This window comes from Myotis daubentonii, chromosome 8 (genome assembly GCF_963259705.1).
Source record: "Myotis daubentonii chromosome 8, mMyoDau2.1, whole genome shotgun sequence".
Lineage (NCBI taxonomy): Eukaryota > Metazoa > Chordata > Mammalia > Chiroptera > Vespertilionidae > Myotis > Myotis daubentonii.
Window position 1 is genome coordinate 36,793,421 of NC_081847.1, and position 20,438 is coordinate 36,813,858.

General features: G+C 42.3%; 1 protein-coding gene across 3 annotated transcripts in view; it reads left to right on the forward strand.

The window, feature by feature from the left end:
* The first annotated feature begins 2,354 nt into the window (after positions 1 to 2,354).
* ACSS2 (acyl-CoA synthetase short chain family member 2) overlaps positions 2,355 to 20,438 on the forward strand; it is a 65,721-nt gene continuing 47,637 nt past the window's right edge. The window contains exons 1-2 of one of the 3 annotated variants that reach the window (XM_059705939.1): positions 2,355 to 2,627; positions 11,429 to 11,624. In XM_059705939.1, the coding sequence (XP_059561922.1) occupies positions 2,450 to 2,627; positions 11,429 to 11,624 (374 nt within the window). In that variant the 5' untranslated portion in view covers positions 2,355 to 2,449. The remainder of the gene's footprint in view (positions 2,628 to 11,428; positions 11,625 to 20,438) is intronic. The other 2 variants (XM_059705936.1, XM_059705937.1) reach the window with 2 other exon arrangements.

Below are 20,438 nucleotides of genomic sequence, written 5' to 3' on the forward strand. Positions count from 1 at the left end.
TTGTCCAAACTCTCTTCATACAGTGCAGAGGGAGGGAGAGGGAGGGGACTGGTCAAGCCCCTGGGCACACATCCCCTCTTTCCCTCCAGGGCAGTTTGAAAAGCTACAAGGGGGGTAGGGGTGGAGTGGGTGGGGTGGGGAATCTATTATGGGCCCAGAACATGCATTGATACCTGTCGACAGGAGAGGGCAGTAATGGGCCGGGAACAGCTCTAGGACTTGGGAGAAGGTTTGGGGAGAGGGAAGAGGAAGAGGGCGGCCCAAAGCTGTGACTGTCTGTACCTGGGACTGTGTGCCCATTGCTTGTGCCTTTCTCCCCCCAGAGAGGCTAGTATCTTCTCAGTGAAGTCCATGGGGCTTGTTACGCTTCAGTAAAGTACTATCCCCCCAGTAGGGCACGTCTTAACTAAATGAGGTCTGTGTCCCGTCATCGATGTCCATTCCCTCAGTGGGGTGTGAGTCCCCCTAGTGGGGTCAACATATTTTTAGTAAAATCTATATCTTTGGTATCTCCTAGAGCAGTGATGGCGAACCTATGACACGTGTGTCAGAGGTGACACGCGAACTCATTTTTTTTGGTTGATTTTTCTTTGTTAAATGGCATTTAAATATATAAAATAAATATCAAAAATATAAGTCTTTGTTTTACTATGGTTTCAAATATCAAAAAATTTCTGTATGTGACACGGCACCAGAGTTAAGTTAGGGTTTTTCAAAATGCTGACACGCCGAGCTCAAAAGGTTCGCCATCACTGCCCTAGAGGGAAACCCATGTCCCCCCAGTCGGGTCTGTGACCTTCAACACCATTAAAGTCCTATTAGCAGGGTCCATAGCCCTTCAGTGAGATCTGAGACCCCTCAGCAAGATCTGTGCTCCCTTAGTGGAGTCCATGTACCTTCAGTGAAGTGGGTGCACCTGTTGAGTGTGATGTCTCTTCGATAAAGCATCTGTCTTCTCTGTGGGGTCCATGCGATCTGAGACCCTCCCTTCAGGATTGGGTAGGCTCTGGATCATAGGTTTGAACGTGGAAGTATTATTTTCACTTTAAGATGTGCTGGGCTTGTGGTTAGCTGGGCAAAGAACAAGGGAACAGGTGGGAAAGGGGGATGGGCCTGATGTGGTCACAAACCCTGTGTAAGCTTCAGGAGATGGGGGTTGTCAGCTCTGGGCCTCAAAATCACTCTTGGAGTTAAATATTTAAGGTTCCTCCTTGCCTTGACAGACATTCTGTGAACTGACAGGTGGTGTGGGCTTTTCTTGGTGGTGAGTGCAGGTGGGAGATGGAGGGTCCTGCCTGGCCCCTCCTTTCTGGAGTGGAACAGCTAGAGGTCAGCCAGAGGTAAATTGAGCCCAGGTGCGGCAGGTGGGCGTGGTCTCTTGGTAAAGTAAAGAGACTGGGAAGGGAAGAAGGATATGAGTAATTTCTCCTATTTGCATAGCCTTTGGTACAGTATTTCACAAGCCTTAGCTTGTGAGGCGATAAAAAGACTTGGAGTCAAGAAGCTTAGGTTTGGCCCTAATTTGGTCGTTGTTTTGCTCTGGGACCTTGCACACATTCCTTTCCCTGAATATACCGTTTGTGCAATGAGGAGGTAGGTATATTAGCAAAGACCTGGACACACCTCCTAATCTTCAATGAATCTTGTACTTTAGAGCTGGATGGGAATTTGTGGAGCCAGGGAGAGTGAAGGTATAATCTCGGTGGGGGGGCGGGGGGAAGGAGAGAGAAAAGCTGAGCTAGCACAAACGTTAACAGAGAGGCGCCATGCCCTAGACGTCGTGGGAGGATTTTTTTTTTTTTTCCCTGAGGATGGAGGGGAAGAGTTTACTCAGAGTGGAGGGATAGTGCTTTGCGGGAAAGTAATCCCAGAAGACACCCAGAAAAAACCCCTACTCCGCTTGGCTTTTCAACTCTGTGGGTGACAGGCTTGTGCAATCAGACCACGGGGAGACTCCACCTTGGACTTGACCCACCCCCTCTCGTTAGCCACGCTCTTTCGCGTTCAAGCCCCGCCTTAACCCAACCTGTCCTCTGTCAGTCCCAAACCCCACCCCATCCTGGTCACTTCATGGGCCCGCCTCCTCCCCTGTCACGCCTGCCCCCTGCCGCCTCTGTCAATACAGGATCCACCGCCCTCTCCTGCCACACCCGGCCCCGCCCCTTCTACTTCATGCTACTGTCCCACCCCTCCTGCGAGTCAGCTCCTCTCCTCCCCTAGCACCTGAGCAGCGCTCGCCTTTCCCCTGCTCGTGCCTTTGCTAACCCTGGTCCCGCTCCCAGAAGGCACGGTTCCGGCCCTCGGGGCAGCCACGCCCCGTCTGCCCAAGCCACGCCCACCCTCCAGGCCCCGCCCTCTTTCGTAAGGCCCCACCCCGGGCGGCCTGTTTTTCGCCCCCGAGCTCCCCCAACTACCGCAAAGACGGTTACAGCGCTCGGAGCTAGGCGCGATGGGGCTTCCTGAGGAGCGCGGCCGGAGCGGCAGTGGCAGCGGGGGCCGGGAGGAGGCTGGCGCGCGGAGCCGGGCGCGGAGTTGGTCGCCGCCGCCCGAGCTCAGCCGCTCCGCGCACGTCTCCTCGCTGCAGCGCTACCGCGAGCTGCACCGAGTCTCCGTGGAGGAGCCGCGAGGTGAGGCCGGGCCCGCGCGCGCTTGGGGGCGTCGGCGAGGAGAGGAATGGGCTCCCCGGGCAGTGAGGAATCGGGCGGGTTCCGTGGGGGCGTGGGGGTTCCGAGAGGAGGTCGGGGTTGCCTAGGGGAGTTGGGGACCCCCCTTGGGAAGTTGAGGGGTCCGTGAGGAGACGCAGGTTCTGTGAGGAAGAGTTGCGGAAGACGCAGGTTCCGTGAGGAAGAGATGGACGAGGGGTTCGGGGGGGAGACGGGGATTCGAGGAGAAGGAGCGTTCTGTTCTGTGGGGAGATGCGGGCTCCCTAGGAGCTGAGGACTGTCCTGGCGACGTGGGGGTTTCCCGAGATGTGGTTTCCGTGAGGGAATGGGGGTTCTGTGAGGAGAGTGAAAGCTTCATGAGAAGAGGAAGACTCCTCAGGTGGAAAGAGGGGTTCCCGAGGCGAGGGGCACCTTGCGGAGAGGAGGCCCCAGGAGGACATTCCTGGCCCGCCCGGTTCACACCAGCTCGGCCCCTGCCTCCTGACGCCCGGAACACGCGGGGTAGTGTCCACGGCTGAGGGGCCGGAACCGGCCTGATTCCCGTGCTGGGGTTCCCGCGGTTAGTAATTAAGTCCCAGGACTATTTTTCATATTTCAGAAATATTTAAATTATCCAACATAAGACTGAACAAGTCACATTTCAGTCAAGTTTTTTTTTCCCCCCCTAGCGAGCTGGGCTGGAAATAACTCAGAAACTCTGATAGGTGCATGTCTTGAAGACTGTGAGCGAAGTTCCCTGCCTTTGCCCCTCAGTCTGAGGAAGGGATCAAAACTGTTGAAGGCAGCATGATGTTTGGCAGTGGCACAAGCCAGACATCCAACCCAGAAAAATCTGGATTTAGATTCTGGCTGTACCACTCATTTACTGGGTGGTCTTGGGCAGATTTTTTAAAAGATATATTTTATTGATTTTTTACAGAGAGGAAGGGAGAAGGATAGAGAGTTAGAAACATCGATGAGAGAGAAACATTGATCAGCTGCCTCCTGCACACCACCCACTGGGGATGTGCCCGCAACCAAGGTACATGCCCTTGGCGGGAATTGAACCTGGGACCCTTGAGTGCGCAGGCCGACACTCTATCCACTGAGCCAAACCGTGTAGGGCTTGGGCAGATTTTTTAAATGTATATAGCAAAGGTGGAAATTTTTTGAGAAACAAGCACAGACTCCCACGTGGGGAGGGGGAAAGAGTCCCCTTGGGCAGATTGTTAAGCCTCTCTGAGATTCCTTTTCTTTATCTGTAAGATAGGGATAATGATACTGGTTTCATAGTTTTGTATGATGACAAAAGTGGGTACTAAGTAAAGTGTGCATTAGAGAGTGTCTGGTGCACCTAGACATTCAATAAATGATGGTTGGTTTGATAATAAAAGCGACATAAAACCATTACTGAATAATGCAAGACAGGATTGAATCAAGTGTAGAGCCGTTGGTTGCTGCAGGCAGTGTCCAAGTTTGAGTCTTTAGACCTCTTTTCACTTCTCTTCCTCTCTATGTTTCATCCCATTGTGATTGTATCTGTTTCCCAGGGGTGAGCTATAACTGCCACCAAATAGCTCCTGTTCTATACATGTAGCTCTGAACCCAGGTTCTCACTTATGCTCTGGCTCCAAATTTCATAGATCTGTAGACCATTTTATTCACACACCTTTGTTATACCATATTCAATATAACTGTGACTGGGATTTACCAATTTTCCCTCCCAAACCGGCACGCCTACCTAATTGCCTAATCCCTGCCAGTGTCTCTATCGAAAACTGTAAACCTCTCATCATGCTCTCCCCTAATAAGGTCCATTTATATATCTTATTTATAGGGTTCTTCCTGCTTACTAACCAGAAATCATGTTAGATTTGATGTAGAGACTGTTATCAACCACATTTCACAGAGAAGGAAACTGAAACTTAGAGAGGATAACTAACTTGGACAAGGTGACAAAGCTACTTAGTGGTAGAGCTGGGATATGAACCACGGTAGTCTTTTTTATTGAATTTATTAGGGTGACATGGTTAATAAAAGTATGTAGGTTTAAGGTATGCAATTCTATAATACATCATCTGTATATTATATTGTGTGGTCACCATCTCAAGTCTCCTTCCATCACCATTTATCCCTCTTTTACCCTCTTCTACCTCCCCCCACCCCCCTTTCCCTCTGGTAATCACCATACTGTTGTCTGTTTATGAGTTTATTTGTGGTTTGCTTAATCCCTTTACCTTTTCTACCTTGCCCCCCCAACCCCCTCCCCTCTGACAGCTGTCAGTCTATTCTCTGTATCTACGAGTCTTTTTATTTTGTTAGTTTGTTTTGTTGGTTAGATTCCACATATAAGTGAAATCATATGGTATTTGTCTTTCTCTAACTGGCTTATTTCACTTAGCATAATACTCTCCAGGTCTATCCATGCTGTTGCAAAAAGTAGGATTCCCTTCTCTTTTTTTTCAGCCGAGTAGTATTCCATTGTGTAAATGTACCACAGCTTTTTTATTCACTCATCTACTGATGGGTGCTTGGGTTGCTTTCAAATATTGGCTATTGTAAATAATGATGCAGTGAACACATGGGTGCATATATTCTTTTTGAATTAGTGTTTTGGGTTTCTTCGGATCGATTCTCAGAAGTGGAATTGCTGGGCCATAAGGCAGTTTCACTTTTAATTTTTTGAGGTAACTCCATACTGCTTTCTACAGTGGCTGCACCAATCTGCATTCCTACCAACAGTGCACAAGGGTTCCTTTTTGTTCATATCCTTGCCAAAAATTGTTGCTTGTTGATCCTATATAATAAAAGGCTAATATGCAAATTGTCACTATGGGTGGGAGTTCAACAGACAGGGAGTTAGACGTGCGCTGACCACCAGGGGGTGGCATGGAACATGGCAGGCATTGGCGATGAGGTGCTGGCAGCAGGTGGTAGTGGAGGCACTGCCATCCCCGATGGGCCCCTACGAGAGTGGGACTGCAGCAGGATGGTGGAGCAGATGAGTGGGTGGCGCCAGGCCAAGGCGGGTGCAAAGGGTGGCAGAGGCAGGCAGCCGGGGAACGGAGGCCCCAGCTGGCAGCCGGCAGCCACTAGGCACTGGGCCTCTAGTTTATTAATAATAGCCATTCTGACAGGTGTGAGGTGATATCTCATTGGGTGTTTTGTTTGTTTGTTTTTTAAATATATTTTTTATTGATTTTTTTACAGAGAGGAAGGGAGAGGGATAGAGAGTTAGAAACATGGATGAGAGAGAAACATTGATCAGCTGCCTCCTGCACACCCCTACTGGGGATGTGCCTGCAACCAAGATACATGCCCTTGACCGGAATCGAACCTGGGACCCTTCAGTCCGCAGGCCGACGCTCTATCCACTGAGCCAAACCGGTTAGGGCTCATTGGGTGTTTTTTAAAATTGATTTTTGAGAGAGAGAGAAAGAGAGAAGCATCAATGTGAGAGAGAAACATCAATCAGTTGCTGCCTCATGTGCCGCGACCCTGGATCAACCCATAACCTGGGTATGTACTCTGACTGGGAATCAAACCAGCCACCTTCTAGTGTATGGGATGGTGCTTCAACCAACTGAGCCACACAAGTCAGGGTTTATTGTGGTTTTAATTCGCATTTCTCTGATGATTGATGATATTAAGTTCTTTATAAATTTTGGATATTAACCCCTTATCAGATGTATCATTGGTGAATATGTTCTTCCCTGCAGTGGGCTGTCTTTTCATTTTGTTGATTGTTCCCTTTACTGTGCAAAACTTTTTAGTCTGATGTAGTCCCATTTGTTTATTTTTTCTTTTGTTTCCTTGCCCAAGGAGATATATCAGAAAAAATATTGCTATGAGAAATATGCAAGATTTTACTGTCTATCCTTTCATCTAGGATTTTTATGGTTTCGAGTCTAACATTTAAGTCTTTCATCCATTTTGAATTTGTTCTTGTGTATGATGTAAGAAGGTGGTCTAGTTTCATTTTTTTGCACATATCTGTCCATTTTTCCAAACACCATTTATTGAATAGACTATCTTTACCTTATTGTATGTTCTTGCCTCCTTTGTCAAATATTAGTTGACCATAAAGGTGTGGGTTTATTTCTGGGCTCTCTAGTCTATTTCATTTATCTATATATCTGTTTTTATGCCAGTACCAGGCTGTTTTGATTACTATAGCCTTGAAATTATGTTTGATATCAGATAGTGTGATTCCTCCAACTTTGTTTTTTCCCCCTTAAGATTGGTGTGGCTAATCGGGTCTTTTGTGGTTCCATATAAATATTTAGAATATTTTTTTCTAGTTCTGTGAAATACACCATTGGTATCTTAATAAGAATTACGTTGAATCTATAGATTGCTTGGGTAGTATGGACATTTTAATTATGTTAATTCTTCTTATCCATGAACATGGTATATGCCTTCACTTATTTGTGTCTTCTTCAATTTCTTCAGTGTCATAATTTTCTATGTACAGGTTTTTTACCTCCTTGTGACCATGGTATTCTTGCCTGAAGAACCTATATTCCTAAGAGCTATGCTGTTCCTCTTCCCTGACTCCACAATCTGTCTTTCTCCAAATTCTGTCAAACATTATTTCAAAATGCTTCTGAGATTACCTTTATTCCCATTTCCATAGACCCTTTTAGTTCAAGGAAGCAGCCTCCTAATTGGTTCTCTCTCTCCTAGTCTCACCCACCTTCAATTTTTAAAAAATATTTTATTGATTTTTTTTACAGAGAAGAAGGGAGAGGGATAGAGAGTTAGAAACATTGATGAGAGAGAAACATCAATCAGCTGCCTCCTGCACTCGCCCTACTGGGGGTGTGCCTGCAACCAAGATACATGCCCTTGACCGGAATCGAACCTGGGACCCTTCAGTCCGCAGGCTGATGCTCTATCCACTGAGCCAAACCGGTCAGGGCCCACCTTCAATTTTTGATATATTTATCTAGAAACTGTTAGATCAGTATTCTGGAAACACTGCCTTCTTATGTCACTTGAATAACTTATAATAGTTTCCTATTTTTTACAGTTTCAAATTAAAATTCTGCTTTTTTTCAAGGTCTCTGGATAACTAACTCCACTCCACCTCTCTATCCTTATCTCCCACTACTCCCTACCACACTCCTCATTCTAGACAAGTCATTCTCATTGATATACTGAATACCCAAAAGTCCCTTTCCCACCTTCTTGCTTTTGCCCATTTCCTTCTGCTCCTGTAGTCAAACCCCACTAATTTTCCACAAAACATTCCCTGATTATCTGAGTCTGTGCTCATCTTTTCCTCTTCTGAACTTCGTCAGTACTTAAAATGTGTACACTGAAACATCCAAATTTCTTCATTCCCCACCCAAGAATAAAACCAAAACAACTGAAAAACAAAACTAAGTGATTATAAAACTCAGTTTTCTTCACTTCTTGTTGATGGACACAAATGCAGTTCATAAATAGTTTTACATTCTCTGTGTCTACTATTATCACTTAAAACATTTTTGAGTATACACATGTACTCAATATAGATGTAGCAAATGAACTTTAGAGTCAGATCTGATTTTGTATTCTGGTTTCTAGCAGTGTGGTCCTTGGGAGACTTTCCTGTGTTTCCTGAGCTTAAGTTTTCTCATCTATAAAATTAGGATAATTAATGATTGTTTCATAGGGCCATGAAAAGGTTAAAAGAGATTAGCCCAGTCCCTGGTACATAAATGGCATTCACTAAAAGGCCAGTTCTCATTCATTTTCTTCTTAATTGTCATTTAGTAGTCTATTGTATTACTACTAGTATTACTAATTTTCACCAGTTTGGTTTTTTTCATTGTTGGGTTTTTGGGTTGTTTCCAGTTTTACTAGTATAAATAATGGTCTATAAACATCTCTTTACTAATCACTTTTTTCCTTTGGGATTATTTTCTTGGAGTGTATTCCCCAAAGTTGAGTTATCACATGAAAAGGTATATAAATTTTTATGGCCATTGTCAGGAATTGCCCTGTCATTCACTAAGACTGTACTGATTTCTTACAATGCCATTATCATATAAGATTATCTGTTTCCTAAGGCCACTCAGGCATTAGATTCAATTTTTTAAAATCTTTGCTAGTTTTTATAGTTATACTAGAGGCCCGGTGCATGGATTCTTGCACCGGTGAGGTCCTTCAGCCTGGCCTGCGCCCTCTCACAGTCCGGGACCCCTTGGGGGATGTAGTAGTGCGTGAAGCGGCAGGCGGCCGGGGAGGAGCCCAAGCTAGGGCTCGCCTGCCATGAGCCAGGCTTCTGGCTGAGCAGCACCCCTGCGTTGAGTGTCTGCCCCCTGGTGGTCAGTGCGTGTCATAGCTACCGGTCAACTGGTCACTTAGGCTTTTATATATATAGATAATGGCATTTAGGATGATTTAATTTGGATTTCTTTAATTGATTACAAATGGTACATTATGCAAGCAATTACATTGTCTTATACATTCAAAACCAACTATGTACATTGTATAAACTGAATCATATAACCTTGAGCAAGTCACTTTACATCTATGAATTTGGTTTCTTTTTCTCACCTGAGGATATTTTTTCCCCCATTGATTTTTAGAGAGAGTGGAAGGAAGGGAGGGAGGGGAAGGAAGAGGAAGAGAGAGAGAGAGAGAGAGAGAGAGAGAGAGAGAGAGAGAGATGTGAGAGAGACACGTACATTGGTTGCCTCACACATGCATCCCTACTGACACAGGAGATCAAACCTGTAACCCAGGCACATGTCCCAGACCCGGAATTGAACCCAAGACCCTTTGGTGCATGGCTGACACTCTAACCATTGAGCACACCAGCCAGGGCTGAATTTGGTTTCTTTTTTAAAAAATATATTTTACTGATTTTTTTACAGAGAGGAAGGGAGAGGGATAGAGAGTTAAAAACATCAATGAGGGAGAAACATCGATCAGCTGCCTCCTGCACACCCCCCACTGGGGATATGCCTGCAACCAAGGTACATGCCCTTGACCGGAATCGAACCCAGGACCCTTGAGTCTGCAGGCTGACGCTCTATCCACTGAGCCAAACCGGTTAGGGCTGAATTTGGTTTCTTTCTTTCTTTCTTTCTTTATATATATATTTTATTGATTTTTTACAGAGAGGAAGGGAGAGAGATAGAGAGTTAGAAACATCGATGGGAGAGAAACATCAATCAGCTGCCTCCTGCACATCTCCTACTGGGGATGTGCCCGCAGCCCAGGTACATGCCCCTGACCGGAATCGAACCTGGGACCTTTCAGTCCACAGGCCGACGCTCTATCCACTGAGCCAAACCGGTTCCGGCTGAATTTGGTTTCTTAACACTAAAATGAGGGGATGATACTCTCTAAAATTCCTTCCATTGTTATGGTTCTAGGTGTCTTTCTCTCCTCTACCTCCTGATCCAGAACTGAGAATATCCTTAGTGCTCTGCAATTATATATTATACCTGTTGATTACATTTTCTCCAGAGATTCAGACAAATATTTTAAGATTGCAAATTTTATCATGTCCCTCTCCTGCTTAAAATCCATTGCTCTTAGGATAAATACCAAGTTCATTACCATGCCCAGAAAGATTGTATGATCTGCTCACTTTATGCATCATTTCCTGCTATTCTTTCTCTGATTCTCAGTGCTTCAGCCTTAAGGAGTTCCTCTTAACAGTATACCATTGGTTCCTTTCCATCCCATAGTACTCTTTCCTTGGGGTGTGGGGGAGAGTAAAGAAAAACTTCTATTCATCTTTCAGATTTTAGCAAAAAATATCTTCCTCAGGGAAGTTCAAGTCTTGGCTTAGTAACTATAACCTTGGGCAATTAAAAATATATATATATTAATTAATTTCAGAGGGAGAGAGAGATAGAAACATCAATGATGAGAGAGAATCACTGATCAGCTGCCTCCTGAACGCCATACACTGGGGATTAAGCCTGCAATCCAGGCATGTGCTCTTGACTGGAATTGAACCTGGGACCTTTCAGTCCATAGGCTGATGCTCTATCCACTGAGCAAAACTGGCTAGGGCACCTTGGGCAATTTTTAAATCAATAAAAGGATAATGAAAATAAGGCCATATCTTAGGACTGTGGTAAGGACTAAATGAAATAATATAAAGAGCCTAAAGCAACATCTGACACAGAACAGGTAACACTTGGGCAAGTAACAATAGACTAAAGAGCAACCCGGCTGTCGTGGCTCAGTGGTTGAGTGTCGACCTATGAATCAGGAGGTCCCAGTTCGATTCCCAGTTGGGGCATGTGCCTAGGTTTCGGGCTCAATCCCCAGTGTGGGGTGAGCAGGAGACAGCCAATCAATGATTCTCATCATTGATCTTTCTCTCCCTCTCCCTTCCTCTCTGAAAGCAATAAAAATATTTTTTTTAAAAAGCTGCTTACTAAATAATTGCTGAGAGTGAGTGAACAAATTAAGACAATGACATGGTCATGGGAGGCTCTGTGGGTAAAGGATTTCTTCCTTTCACTAATTAATTCATTAAAAAATTGCTAGCCTTGTGCTAGGCATTGTGATAAGCCCTGAGTGGCTGCAATTTGAATAGATGGCAAAAAATGAAGCGGGAATTTTGAGGAGAGAAGAAAGAAATTTGAGTCAAGATTCAGCTCATGGGAGTAGATGGAGGGTTAGGAGAGTGGTGGCTGATAAGATTAGACAGGTAGAGGAAGGAGTACAAGGCAGGGAAGTTGTGACTTGGTCCGGTGCATAGACTGGTAAGACATCTGAGGATAAATATGTCTGAGAAGCTTAGTGATGTTGGGCTTCTCTTTATGTTGCAGAGTTTTGGGGAGACATTGCCAAGGAATTTTACTGGAAGACCCCTTGTCCTGGCCCATTCCTCAAGTACAACTTTGATGTGACTAAAGGAAAAATATTCATTGAGTGGATGAAAGGAGCAACTACCAACATCTGTTACAACGTACTGGATCGAATTGTCCACGAGAAAAAACTTGGTGACAAAATTGCTTTTTACTGGTAAAAACATCTATCTTATAGTCTGTGGTAGATAAAAAGTCATCCTTCACATTATAGTATAATGTTTCGTAGTTCATGAAGCGCCTTAAAATCTATAAATTCATTACAACAACCTGGTACAGTAAGCAAACTACATATATTTATTTATTTTTATTTTTTTTTCTAATATGTAATTTTATTTATTTATTTTTTTAATTAAATCTTTATTGTTCAGATTATTACATTTGTTCCTCTTTTTTCCCCCCCATAACTCCCCTCCTCCCAGTTCCCGCCCCACCCTCCGCCCTCACTCCCCACCCACTGTCCTCATCCATAGGTGCACGATTTTTGTCCAGTCTCTTCCCGAAACTCCCACACCCCTTTCCCCCCCAAGAATAGTCAGTCCATTCCCTTTCTATGTCCCTGATTCTATTATAATCACCAGTTCATTCTGTTCATCAGATTATTTATTCACTTGATTCTTAGATTCACTTGTTGATAGATGCATATTTGTTGTTCATAATTTGTATCTTTACCTTTTTCTTCCTCTTCCTCTTCTTAAAGGATACCTTTCAGCATTTCATAAAATCCTGGTTTGGTGGTGATGAACTCCTTTAGCTTTTCCTTATCTGTGAAGCTCTTTATCTGACCTTCCGTTCTGAATGATAGCTTTGCTGGATAAAGTAATCTTGGTTGTAGGTTCTTGGTATTCATCACTTTGAATATTTCTTGCCACTCCCTTCTGGCCTGCAAAGTTTCTGTTGAGAAATCAGCTGACAGTCGTATGGGTATTCCCTTGTAGGTAACTGAGTTTCTTTCTCTTGCTGTTTTTAAGATTCTCTCTTTATCTTTTGCTCTTGGCATTTTAATTATGATGTGTCTTGGTGTGGTCCTCTTTGGATTCCTTTTGTTTGGGGTTCTCCGCGCTTCTTGGACCTGTAAGTCCATTTCTTTCACCAGGTGGGGGAAGTTTTCTGTCATTATTTCTTCAAATAGGTTTTCAACATCTTGCTCTCTCTCATCTTCTGGCACCCCTATAATTCTGATGTTGGTACGCTTGAAGCTGTCCCAGAGGCTCCTTACACTATCCTCGCATTTTTGGATTCTTTTTTCATTTTGCTTTTCCGGTTGGGTGTTTTTTGCTTCCTCGCATTTCAAATCATTGACTTGATTCTTGCGCTCCTCTGGTCTGCTGTCGGGAGTCTGTATAATATTCATTATTTCAGTCCGTGTATGCTTAATTTCTAGTTGGTTCCCCAATATAACATCGAGGGTCTCATTAGTTTTCTTATAGATCTCATTAAGTTTATCGGCGGCTTCTAAACAGTTCTTGAGAGACCTTAAAAGTGTGGTTCTGAACTCTATATCTTCCATTGACAATTTTGTCCTGTTTCTTTGTCTCCGCATTTTGTTATGCTTCCTTGGTGCACCCCCTAGTGGTCTTTGTTCACAGTCTTATAGTTAAACCTTGATTGTTGTAGCTAATACCAGGGAGGGTTTGACCTCCAGGCCAAGTGGCTATGAGAATCAGCTGTGTCAGCAGTGAGAGAACTTCTGTCCTCTAGGGAGGTGCTAATCTAGCCTTTGCCTGGGGCTATCCGGCAAATGCCTCTGTGCAGGGCTTGGGCGGGGCAGGTCGCACAGGATCAACAGGGTGGGCTGGAGAGAGCAGTTATGGCGGCTCTCAGTCCTGTCCCCAGGGGCTCTGCCTCTCTGAGTCCCAGCACCTGCTGCAAAGCTCGGAGAGAAAGCTGCACTCGCTCTGACCGAAGCCAGACAGTCCCGCTTCTCCCGTTTGAGTCTGGATTCCTAAAGACTCGCCTGTATCTGGAGCTCAGAGTCTGCGACTCCCTCCCGATTGAAAACAACAACCGCGCCCTCCGCCGCCAGCCTGCTCAGCGCACTCCGCACCTCAGAATTTGACTTCAGCACTGTGCCTCCTCTGAGTGTCCGTATACGTTTCTCTTTCCTCCTAGTTGTAGGACTTCCACTCAGCCAGCGTTCCCGTGGTTCTGGGTGATGTCCGTTCCGTCTTTTAGTTTTACTTTTGAAGTAGTTGTTCAAAGCAGCAAACTCCGGCTTTAACCTATGCCGCCATCTTGGTTCTGTCGCAAACTACATATATTTAATTTAATATCTCAGGTGAGGAAAAATACCTCAAGGAAGTTATTAAAATCACATAAATAGAACTGATATCGAAAGCCAAGTGTTCTGACTTCTAGTCTGGTGTTCCAGTCTGGTGTTCTTTCCTCTCCAACTTCCAGCTGGAGAGAAAAGAGGGAAAAGAGTAAATGGAAAAGAACAGGACTAAGTAACTTTCTTATTTTTGCTGCTTTGGGAGATAAATTGGTGTTGGATTTTCCACTACTACCACCACCACTGTGCTCAAGTTCTTTTTTTTTTTCTTTTTAAGAATGGTAGGTATAACTAAAGAAAGATGTTTCATGAATCTAGGTTTTGGGTTTATTAAAAAATGTTAAGCTCCTTTAGATAAGAAATCAAAATTCTCATAAAATTAAATTACTAAAATATCATTACCTCACTTAAAGATATTAACCACTAATCCCTTAATATCACAAATATCCAGACAGTGTACAAAATTTTCCAATGGCCAGGAATCTTTTTTTTAATAGCTGATATGTTTAAATCAGAAAGTCCACACATTATATTTAGCTAATAGATGTCTTAAATTTCTTGTGATTTAAAGACTTTCCCGCCTTTTTCTGTCATATATTTGTGACGAAGCCAGGTCCGATATAATCTCTAACAGTCTGGATCTTGCTGATTATATCCCAAGTGTTGTTCTACAGGTTCCTCTAGCTGTCATGTTTTCAGTCACTAATTCCTAAAAGCTATATTGAATGCTTTAGTTTTATACTTTCTGCCTTATCTACCAGCCTTCTAAAAAAAAAAAAAAGTTAATCGAATTAACAACAAAATGGAAAAAAGGTTAGAAAATACAAAGAAAAAAAGTAACCAAAGGGCCACAGATAACCTTGCAATGACTTAACCAATTAAAAGTGGGGCAGCTCTCCATGGTACGACATATTAAGAGGTTGCAAGTGTTGTTTGACTTCTAACCTAAATGGGCTCTTGCATCCTCTACTGCCATTAATGACATTCTGTGTTCTCCTACACGATCTACTAGGTGGACAATGGTAACACCTACACACATCTGAACCATCTATGACTAATCCTAAGACTTGACCCAGCACGTTTGTCATTAATTAATTCCTACAATTTTAGAAGGACCACATAAAAGCTGCGTGAACTATGGACTGTCCTTAAACTGGAAGACAGAAACATAAGTCAATCCCACTTGAGCAGGAAGAAGAAACGATTGACATCCCAGAATAAATGATCAATTACGTGAAAAAAAGTTGAAATGTAGGAAAATCCCATTCTAATATATTAAAATTAGCTCATCAACTCTTAAATATTTGAGATTAAATGATTGTAGGAATCAGGTCAAATAATTACCTGTTAACAGGCTGCATATCTGAGAAAACATGGATTCATGACATAATGTAACACAGAGGGGATAAACATTAATAAATCCTCATGAGCTTGGAAATCCAACATGTTAGTAACAAATGTCATAGATTTGACAAGGGGAACTATACAATCTCCTTCGCCCAACCCCAAGAAAGTGCTGTTACTATCTGGTAAGTGCATCAGAATCTCCAAGTAAAAGATTCTACAAATACCAACTATGTCCACGAACTAGCAAGGAGTTTTTATATGAACAAATGGAGAAGACGATTCAACCTTCACTGGTGTTTCTGCCAGCGTCAACCAACCAGCCAGTAATAAAAATATCCCCTTAGATTAGTACAGCCATTTACTATTTTCAAAGCACTCTGACAAATTTCAGAGCAAATGACAAGTGACAAAGAGAAAGTAAACCAGGGAATTTTATATATTTAAGATATAAAATCAGATTTTAGAAAACTAAACTTTTAAGAGAAAAAAAGCATTGAGAACGGAACTCATTATAATCTTTCAATAACTACATAGTCACGTTAAAGAGCTTAATAGTAAAAACAGGTGCACCGTGTTCCAGGAAATGAGGATACAATGAGAGAGCAGGTCACTCACAGCATTGTTTTCCAAAGAAAAAAAAACTAAGGCTGTTTCTTCAAGAATCTTTTAAACAGATTCTCAATCCTTTTTTCTGCCCCCGAAAAGTTCAGGGATATGTACACACTCGCTGATAACAATGACTCATGACTTATTTAGGGATTTATTTTGATTAACAACAATTGAAAAAGCAAATTCTCCTTGAGAGTGTCAAGCTGGCTGAGCATTCAAACCGTAGGGGGGAAATTATTTCAATTAGAGCTTAATTTACTTGAAATCAGCAGCACACAAAAGTTATTTTTAAGGAGGGATGGGATGGGAGGAAGAACTGGATGAAATGAAGTCTCTGGTCAGCGAAGAACAGTAGGAGGGGGAAAGTAACAAGGCAAAAAGTAAACTGTGTAATTCCTTAAAAACTTCCAGATGAAACAGACATGTCATTAACCAGAATGTCTGGGGATATCAGTAAGGGTACCAATACTCTCCCCCAGGACATTCTGTAAATGACACCCGGAGACACAAAGATTGCCTGCGTGGCCCCTGGCTGTGCATCAATATGGGGGCAATTCCTATGCTGTTGCTGACATTTTCGTTAGGCCATCATCTCTGCAATTAGGAATATTTGCCAAATTGAATATCTGATGCAGATGTCTATGACAGTGAAGGAGAATTTGGCCAGTGGCTATGTACCACTAAGAAGAATGAAGGGCGAGAGAAATATTTGTGTCAGAAAACATAAAGAACTTGAATCAACCATGAGCACTGAACAGAAATTTCAGAGTCAAATAATCTCAAAGCTAGAAGAACCCTTGAAGCCCATCTATTCTGAAATCAGTAAACGTAACTCTAGAAATTCAGGTTTCCTTTTTCTGCCTTAGAGCACAAATAGCTCCGTTGTGATACAGCCCAGCTATGGAAGAGTTCAAGCATGCTATAGTTCAACTAGGAAGCAGCATGGCTGTGAAGATGCACAGCTGTGAGGAGGCCCCTCTGGACAGCTCTGCTCTTAGGAGGAAAGGGAAAGAGTGCTCTCTCTGTGTTCAAGTTCTTAACAAATATCTCATTTGATGCTCACAACAACCAAGAATGCACTATTTATTTTCGTCATTTCACATATGTGGAAACTGAACTTCTGAGACATTAATAAGTGACTTATCCAAAGTTATACAGCTAGCAAGAAGTGGGCTGAGATTCAAACCCAGGTAGTATAATTCCAGAGCTTACAGGTTTGACCATGACACTATTCTATCCCTCTAATTCCTTTCGTTAGTCTCTCAACAGCTTTGCAAAATATATATTGTTAGCTCCACTTTACAAGTGAAGAAATGAAGCACAGAAGGGTTGCACATTGAATAAGATCATAGAATAAGTGGTAGAGCCAGGATTAAAAACCAAGTCTATCTGACTCCTTGCTTGTAAAAATAGGCCATGCTGCCTCCCCAGCAGGAATTTTCTATGAGCCCCTCTTCCTGGCAACATAACTCTATTAGAAGTACTAATATACTGAACCCAAATAGGACCTTATAATTCCAGTAATTGGATGTTGCTTCTGCCACCATCTATGAGCACTTTGAGAACTGATCCTATTTTTGAGCCAGTTGGAGCAGACTGAATGTGTCATTAAAGAATTAAATTTGTACTCGGTCAAAATTTGCCCAGTTTATGTGATATAGTGAGAAAAGCCCTAACCTGAGAGACAGGAAATTTAGATTCTCATTCTAACTCTGCCATTCACCTGCTGTATAAATACAGGGAACTCTCTGAGAGTCAGTTTTCTCTGTCATAAAATGGGGTTAATAATCCCATCCTTATCTTTCTCCTTAGATAGTTATGAGAATCAAATAAAAGGTGAAATATTTATTTATTGAAAACACTGTACAAATGTGAATGAGTATATAATCACATTGCCATTGCTCAATTTGGGATCACTATGCCACTGAAACTCATGGTCTATATCTGTTTAAATTTTCTGTAGCTCCAGCCAACACTTGAGCCCACTTCTTAGGTTTCTTAAGGATCAGCAAACCTTTAAAGATCTGCACAGGAGATGCTCGTGTCTGACTCCCACCCCACCCCCTGCCCCGGGTTTGAAATAATGCAGGTACATGGTGCTCCAGAATCCTGAGGTCCTTTCTAGTTTCTCACCATCCATACCTGAACAGGCTCCAGAGAGCCTCTCTTTCCCTATTTGTAAGATGAGGAGAGCAGACTAGATCAGTGTTTTCCAAAGAATGCTCCAGGAATCACTGTTTACTAGAGATATAGTAAAGTCTCCAAGAAGCCCCACAGTAAGCACATCTGATTAATAACTTCGTTAACATGAGATTCCCACATTTATTTGAGCCCCAACCATTTATGGCAGCATGCTATTAATATCATAACAAGAAATATTGCCCAGCCGGTGTGGCTCAGTGACTGAGCATTGACCCATGAACAAGGAGGTCACGGTTCCATTCCCAGTCAGGGTACATGCCCCAGTTGCAGGCTCAATCCCCAGTAGGGAGCATGCAGGAGGCAGCTGATCAATGATTCTCTTGCAACATTGACGTTTCTAACTCTCCCTCTCCCTTCCTCTCTCTGAAATAAATAAAAACATATTTAAAAGAAGAAGAAGAAATATTTCATGGAACACCAATTTAGGAAGTACTGGATTAGATTATCTCTAAATTTACTTTCAGTGCAAAATTCTGCAACTCCATAACAAGACATCTTCACTCCATTTTTACAATGGTCATTCAACCAGCAAGACTTGTTAAAGTCATTGGGTACTTAGCCCTATGTAGGTGTTATGGATACAGGGGTAAAAGAATGGGAGACAAGTTCCATATGGGCCATTATTATTCAATTCTTTTATGTTCACGGCAAAGCAAAAGCAAACTACAAATAAATCACATTTGTTATAAGAAAGTAAAGTACAAATATGCAAGATATGTGGTTACTTCCCTTTGTTACCACCATATTTTATAAAATATGCTATATTGCCATATCTTCATCTATTTTTTTAGAAAGTATTTTTCTTATTTTAAATCTTTAAAATTTACAGATTTTAAATCCCACCCCCTTCCTCTGAGATTCATTTGTCTATCCCATTTTCCATGCCTCTGATTCTATCTTATTCATAAGTTTATTTTGTTCATTAGATTTCTTGTTTATATATTTTTATTTTTAGATTCAATTGTTGATAGATATGTATTTATTGACATTTTATTGTTCATATATATTTTCTTTCCCCTCCTCCTCCTCCTTTTTCTTCTTCAAGAATACCCTTCAAGCCGAAACCGGTTTGGCTCAGTGGATAGAGCGTCGGCCTGCGGACTGAAGGGTCCCAGGTTCGATTCCGGTCAAGGGCATGTACCTGGGTTGCGGGCATATCCCCAGTGGGAGATGTGCAGGAGGCAGCTGATCGATGTTTCTCTCTCATCGATGTTTCTGACTCTCTATCTCTCTCCCTTCCTCTCTGTAAAAATCAATAAAATATATTAAAAAAAAAAAAAAAGAATACCCTTCAAAATTACATGTATTACTGGTTTGGTAGTGATGAACTCCTTTAGCTTTTTCTTGTCTGTGAAGCTCTTTATCTGGCCTTCAATGCTAAATGATAGTTTTGATGGGTAGAGTAATCTTGGTTGTAGGTCCTTGCTATTCATCACTTTGAATATTTCTTGCCACTCCCTTCTTGCCTACAAAGTTTCTGTTGAGAAATCAGCTGACAGTCATTTGGGCGCTCTCTTGCAGGTAACTAACTCTTTTCTCTTGCTGCTTTTAAGATTTTCTCTTTATCTTTAACCCTTGGCATTTTAAGTATGATGTGTCTTGGTGTGAGCCTCTTTGAGTTCCTCTTATTTGGGACTCTCTGTGATGCCTGGACTTGTAAGTCTATTTGTTTCACCAGGTAAGAGAGATTTTCTGTCATTATTTCTTCAAATAGGTTTCCTTTCCTTTTTTAATTTTTTTTTCCAAATAGGTTTTCAATATCTTGCTCTCTCTCTTCTCCTTCTGGTACCCTCATAATGTGAATGTTGGTACACTTGAAGTTGTCCCAGAAGCTCCTTACACTATCTTCATTTTTAAAATATATATATATTTTATTGATTTTTTACAGAGAGAAAGGGAGAGAGATAGAGAGTTAGAAACATCGATCAGCTGCCTCCTGCACATCTCCCATTGGGGATGTGCCCGCATCCCAGGTACATGCCCTTGACCAGAATTGAACCTGGGACCCTTCAGTCCGCAGGCCAATGCTCTATCCACTGAGCCAAACCAGTTTCGGCTTTATTTTTTAATTCATTTTTATTTTTGCTCTTCTGATGGGGTGTTTTTTGTTTCCTCATATTTCAAATGTTGATTTGATTCTCCAAAAACTCTATTGTTAAATCCCTGTAAATTATTCTTTATTTTAGTGTATGCTTAATTTCTGACTAGTCTTTTTTTATGTCTTTGACATTCTCACTAAGCTCCTTGAAAATCTCACTAAAGATCCTTGAAGCTCTCATGAAGATCCTTAAATAACCGTATAACCATTGTTTTGAACTCTGTATCTAGTAGCTTGCTTGTTTCCATTTCTTTCATTTGTAACATGTTTCTTTGTCTCCACATTTTGGCTGCTTCCTGTGTTTGTTTATATATATATATATATATATATATATATATATATATATATATATATATATATATATATATATTAGGTAGAGCTATTATGTTTCCTAGAATTGGTAGAGTAGCCTTGTATATTAGGTGTCCTGTAGGACCCAGTGG